Source organism: Mus pahari, chromosome 17, assembly GCF_900095145.1.
Source record: "Mus pahari chromosome 17, PAHARI_EIJ_v1.1, whole genome shotgun sequence".
NCBI lineage: Eukaryota > Metazoa > Chordata > Mammalia > Rodentia > Muridae > Mus > Mus pahari.
The window spans coordinates 43,079,808-43,086,167 of record NC_034606.1 but is presented as its reverse complement, the minus strand read 5'-3'; the positions used below and the strand labels follow the sequence as shown (position 1 = coordinate 43,086,167).

The following is a 6,360-nucleotide window of genomic DNA, read 5'->3' as shown; positions in this document are numbered from 1 at the left end:
GCTTATGTCGAGAACAGAGCTTCCTCGGCATTAAAGTGAACACAGCCTTCCAGCCCTTTCCAGAGCTCAGATGCAAGGGTGGGTAATGCCAAGAGGGCGCAACACAACCGGAGCTTATCCCAAAGCCACTCCTTCCTTCCCGCCCTCTCACCCATCGCCTCCCTCACTGGTCCCACACATCTTCCGGTCCCTCCGCCAGGATCCCATTCCTTCCGGTCGCGCCCCTTCAGCCGTATCTTTTTCCGTCATCCTCATTGGTGAAAAAGACCGAGCCGCCCCCAAGTTGCAGAGAAACGTCGTCCGCATGGTCTTTCCCGGAAATGACGCCAGACCCGCCCCTGAGGAAGTGACATCAGGAGTGCCCTTGACGGGCAGGCCGGCTGGACTCAGCATCCTTCTGCTCGCACTGCGGGGAGGTAGGAGCCCGTGCGGGGTGGGCTGAGCCGCGCTGGCGGCGCGCTCCTCTGCAGGAAGGCGATCGGCAGGGGGATGCCCCTAGAGGGAGGAGGTGGCCTCGGCAGCTGCACGTCCTGTGCTCCCAGTCTCCCCGTCCTCCACCCTCCCCGACACTTGTCCCTTCTTTGGGCTTCCCTCCGTACACATGCCACCCGCTTCACTTTGGTACCCCATGGCGGGTTCCTATGCCTCTCAGTTCCTCCTTCCGTAGTCGGGAGTCTTCTTCGCTCATTCTTCGACAGCTTCCCTTTCCTTAATTTCCCATGAAAACACTTTTGTAAAAGAGTAACCAAAATTTTACAGACGGCCTTGGGTTCCAATTAGCTGTACTTTAAAAACTGGGCTACGTTGGGCATGGCACTTAACCTACCTGTTGCCCTGATTGTGGATGGTATTATAAGGTTTCTTCAGAGTTGATCAGAGAGAGCCAGTGATGTGTGTGGGGCATTGGGCTATACACAGTGATGTAAGGCACTTGAGTCTTGTCCCTCCCACCATCGACCTTTTATAATTCCACCTAATCCTTGATTTCCTTTTGGTTGTCAACCCAGTTTTTCTGTCCTTCTAACTTAACGTCTATTCAGTGATCCCGTTCCTTACCTCTAGATAATTTTTATTGTTGTTGTCGTGGGGAGGTTTTAGAGACTGGGTTTTATTGTACAGCCCAAACTGACCTTGTCTTATATCCACCTGCCTCACCTCCCAGGTGGAGGATTGACAGGTGGACCCCACCATACCTGGCCCTCAAAAACCATATATTACAGTATTTCCATGCATCTTGCTTCCAATTCTGCATGTTCCCAACACCTCATTATTCCAGAATACTTTGTTTTCCTATTGTGTTGACTTCCTGTTGCGTGGTCCCAGCTCTCCCTGCCTCTTTTCTCCCACAGATGGCTCAGCGGCTCCTCCTGAGGAGGTTCCTGACCTCAGTCATCTCCAGGAAGCCTCCTCAGGGTGTGTGGGCTTCCCTCACCTCTAAGACCCTGCAGACTCCCCAGTACAATGCTGGTGGTCTAACAGGAATGCCCAGCCCAGCCCGGACATTACACACCACCAGAGTCTGCTCCACGACCTTTAATGTCCAGGATGGACCTGACTTTCAAGACAGAGTTGTCAACAGTGAGACACCGGTTGTTGTGGACTTTCATGCACAGTGAGTACTGGGGACAGTAAGAGATGGGGGTCTTACTTAAGCATGAAATTATTGAGTGCCTACTACTATGGCTCTCAACCATGTGTAATGCTTTATCTACATACACTCATTATGAAGACTTTTGAGACCCAGTTGCCTGCCCTTAATATGCAGTGTGGTAGGAGACAGGTTGATGGTCTTCCTAGCACACTAGGAGACGTGCTGCCTCATGCCCATGTCCTGTATCTCAGTGCCCGAAAAGCTCAGAATCTGCTCCAGTGTGGAGCAACGTCATCATATGTTAACATCTCAACCCACTAAAACTGTGGGAAGGGCTGGGCAAAACATTGTCAGTGCCACCATAGCCGTCCCCAAGTACATATGGGGACGTATGAGCAGGAGGTGTATCTTCTCAGTACCACAGGAGTATGTTTTAGAGATATAGAAACGCCTGCATTTTAGCCTGGTCTTCATTTTTAGACCTTTACACCGGATTCACCCGAAAGACCAAGAGCCCAATTGTCGTCAGGTTTTCTAGACAAGTCTCACAGATTCTTTTGTTTTCCTTCTGGCCCTTTCTCTGACTCACCTCGTTGCCTTGACCAGGCTAGTGCGTGTCCTTGTCATCTGAGATAAGGCCTTGCAGGCTGGCTTTTTAGGTATATAGATTTATTAATTGGTTGACATTTCCAAATAGAAGTTTTGGAGTAGGGGGTAGGGGTTGAGATAGAGTCTTGCTATTTAGCCTAGGTCAGACTTGAACTTACCTCCTCCTGCCTCCACCTCCTATATATGAGATTACTGGTATGTGCCAGCTCAGAGAAAAGAATGAACAGGAGTTGATGGCCAGGGATCTCTGCCTTCCTGGTATGGTGGAGAGCTTCTGAAGGAAGTAGTCTGTGGCCTAATCCTTTTTTTTTTCCCCCGTACAAGGTAGTTGATTGCATGGTTCAGGTTTGTTCGTTCAGTGCCAGGGAAACGTCTGGTACCACCTACAGGGATGATAGCACACTGTCTGCCCTTGGAGAGTTCCTGCTCCCCAGCCAAGGAGGGATCGCTCCTGTCCATTGCAATGTGATCCTCAGCCGCTGACACAAAATAAAAAGAAAGTCCTGGAGGGAAAGGGTCACCCAGAGACACTTTGTCTGAAAAAAAAAAAAAAAAAACAATCCCAGGGGTTGGAGAGATGGCTCAGCAATTAAGAGCACTGACTGCTCTTCCAGAGGTCCTGAGTTCAATTCCCAGCAACCACATGGTGGCTCACAACCATCTGTAATGCTCCGATGCCCTCTTCTGGTGTGTCTGAAGACAGCTACAGTGTACTCATTTACATAGATAAATAAATCTTTAAAAAAAAAACAACAAACCAATTTTAGTGGTTGGAGAGATGGCTCAGTGGTTAAGAGCATTGGCTGCTTTTCCAGAGGACCTGGGTTCAATTCCCACAACCCATATGGTAGCTCACAAACTGTATCTCCAGTTCTAGGGGATCTGACACCCTCACACCAGTGCACATAAATTAAGTTAAAAAAAAAAGTTAACCTTTGTTTAGCTGGGCTATGGTGGTACACACCTTTAATCCCAGCACTCAGGAGGTAAGGACAGGTGGATCTCTGAGTTTGAGGCCAGCCTGGTCTACAGAGTGAGTTCCAGGACAGCCAGGGCTACACAGAGAAACCCTGTCTTGAAGAACAAAACAATCCCAGCACCTAGCAAGTAGAGACAAATGGATCTCTGAGTGTGAGGCTAGCCTGGTCTACAAGTCAAGTTCCAACCCAACAAGGGCTACAAAGTGAGACCGTATTCCAGACCACCACCACCATCCCTCTTCCCTCCCCTCCCCACCCCACCCCCCAAAAGGAAAAAAAAGATGCTTTTAGCAATCCTGAGGTGATCCTGCCTCTCTTGTTTCATCAAACAAGACTGGGCTTCACTATGTAGCCCAGGCTAGTATCAACTTCCTGTTCTTCTTTCTTCCTGTCTTGGTTACTTTTTTTGTTGCTATGACAAAATACCCTGACAAAAGAAACCTATGGGAGAAAAGGAGCTGGCCCACAGTTGCAAACAGGGTCCATCACAGTGGAGGAACTGTAGCGGCAGGGGCTTGGGGCAGCTGGTCATATTGTATCCAAAATGAAGCAAAGAGGGGTGCGGTGCTCAACTCCCCAGCTCCCCCTCCCTCCCCCCTTTTTTTTTTTTAAACATTTATTTATTATGTGTCTGCATACATACATGCTTATACCATGTTATGCATGTAGAGATCAGAGGTTAGCCCTCTGGACTTGATTCTTTCCCAGCACGCAGGCTCCCAGCAGCAAGCACCCATCTTGCATGCTCACATTCTCCTTCTCGGAATCCTAGCTTGGAGAGTGGTGCCACCCACCCACCCACAACTGGTGGCTCTATCCCACCTTGGTTTACATCATCAGCATAACCCTCCGTGGGCATGCCCAGAGAGCCCTGTCCCGAGTTCAGGAATGACTGGACTGCACCTATTGCCAGGCTGTGTTCCTTACCATCATCTGTAAGAACTCCACAGGCCTTGGTGCTGTTGGGGGCTGTCGTCTCTGAAGGTTCTACATATCTCTGAGAAGGTTCCAGCAGGAAGGCTGGCCATCGCAGACGCTCCAGGGTTTTCGTCCCTTCAATTCCACTTTCAGAGTCCATGTGGGGCCAGGGGAGGCTCTGGGGTGAAATGTGGAGCAGCAAGCACTCAGGACTGACTGTCCCTTCTCACCTCCCAAGGTGGTGTGGCCCCTGCAAGATCCTAGGGCCGCGGTTAGAGAAGATGGTCGCCAAGCAGCACGGGAAGGTGGTCATGGCCAAGGTGGACATTGACGATCACACAGACCTTGCCATTGAATATGAGGTAGGTGTTGGCAGAGCGTTGCCTCGGGGAAGCCAGGGTGGGGACGCTGTGGGGACCACCCAATGACCAGTAAGTGACGTGTCTGGTATTGTTCTGGAACTGTTCAAAGGTCTCGGGGCTTTGCACGAGTGGCTCTGTTGTTCCACTGACACCATTAGGAAGTGGATTATGTGACCACTAGGTCCTCCTCTATCATTGTTCTTTTGAGATAGGGTTCCATATCACACAGGCTGTCCTTGAACTCTGGACGCTCTTGCTTTAGCCATTCAAGCGTTAGAGTTATAGGAGTGTCCACCATGTCTGGCTACAAGCCATCCTCTCAAGTCTCCCTGTCCTGTCCACCTCACTGGCACCCAGCCATTGCTCAGGAGCCCTGGCTGGCATGCCGGGCGCGTGCGATCGAGGTAAGGGGACGGAAGGGGAGACCCTTGTCCCCAGGTGTCTCTTGTTCTGTTGGGAGATGATCATTCCACCCTGAAATGAAAAGTTGTCTGAGAAGAGGCACACTGCAGGTTGTTCTGAGGGAGTGGCCAGGACAGGGAAGGCGTCACACTCCAGAGCCTCTGACCTGAGTTGTGAGTGAAGGGTGCAGAGAAGAGAGAGCCAAACACAAAGTCCTAAAGGAGCCAGAATGGCGCCTTACCTCAGCAATCCAGAGAAAGGCAGGAAGAATGCCTCAAGTTCAAGGCCAGCCTGGGCTACAGAGTGAGCCTTAAGTCTCACTACAAAAACGTGGAAGGCAGGAAGGGATTGGCCTGTTTGTGTGGGCATCCTACTCCAGCACAAGTCCTGGGGCAGGTACTGCTGCCTGACGTGCAGGAAATGGCAGCAGACTACACTGAGCTTGGGTCTGGAGGGATGGCAGTTAAGAGCACTGACACATGTCCAGGGGACCCTGGTTCAATCCCAGCACCCACGTGGCTGTTCACAAACATCCGTAACACCAGCCCCAGGGGATGTGGCTCTCTTCGGGCCTCCCCTAGCATGGCATGCCCAAGGTGTATTTGACATGACATACAGACAAAACACCCACCCACATAAAGGGAAAATAAAGGGAAAATTTCAAAGCAAAACACACACTCTGACCTCACCAAAGAGCATTCACGATAGTTGAGGGGCTGGAGAGATGGCGCAGTGGTTAAGAGCACTGGCTGCTCCTCTGGAGGACGTGGGTTCAATTCCCAGCACCCCCTATTTGTCAATCACTCCAGTCCCAGAGGCTCAGACGTCCCCTTCTGGCCTTTGTTGGCAAAAGCCCCACACCCAGAAACTTTTTTGAAGTTTAAATACGTAAAAACAATTTACATACAGCCAGGATATGGTAGCTCACACCTCTAATTCTAGCACTCAGGAGGCAGAGGCAGACAGGTCTCTCAGAGTTCAAGGCCAGCCTGGTCTATAGAGCAACAGACTAAGCTACACAGGGAAACCCTGTGTTGAAAAACAAACAAACAAACAAAACATTAAAATAAACAGTATCAAAGTTAAAAAACAAGTTTGCAATTTTTTTTTTTTTTTTGGAAAAAGAACTTTGAGTGTCTGAGGGGCAGATGGCTAACGCATGAGGCTTTTCAGGGCAGTGACTGCTGGAGTGGCTCAGCCCTCTCTGAAGTCCCCAGCCACAGGACAAACTAAAAGCCGCAGCATGTTCCGGCCACAGTGTTTACAGTCACGGGCAGCAAGTGGAATTTAGCCCGAGGGACATGGTCCACTTGGTGCTTTCATGTATGGGCTCCCAGTTCAGAGGCCTTGGCAGTCACGGACACACACTTTGGCTTCCAGTGTTCAGAGTTGAACGTTTTTTTTTTTTTTTTTTTTTTTTTATATCTCACTTTTCATTTCTGATTTTGTTAATTAGGATACTGACTCTGTACCCTTTAGTTAGTATGACTAAGGGTTT

General features: G+C 50.0%; 1 protein-coding gene across 2 annotated transcripts in view; it reads left to right on the top strand.

Annotated features, from left to right (window-relative positions):
• Window positions 1-351: 351 nt before the first annotated feature.
• Window positions 352-6,360, top strand: part of Txn2 (thioredoxin 2) — a 14,874-nt gene continuing 8,865 nt past the window's right edge. For both annotated transcript variants that reach the window (XR_003845450.1, XM_021217085.2), the window contains exons 1-3: window positions 352-416; window positions 1,350-1,612; window positions 4,337-4,460. Coding sequence is in view for 1 of the 2 variants with exons in the window: in XM_021217085.2 (XP_021072744.1) it covers window positions 1,350-1,612; window positions 4,337-4,460 (387 nt within the window). In the remaining variant the exon portion in view is untranslated. The remainder of the gene's footprint in view (window positions 417-1,349; window positions 1,613-4,336; window positions 4,461-6,360) is intronic.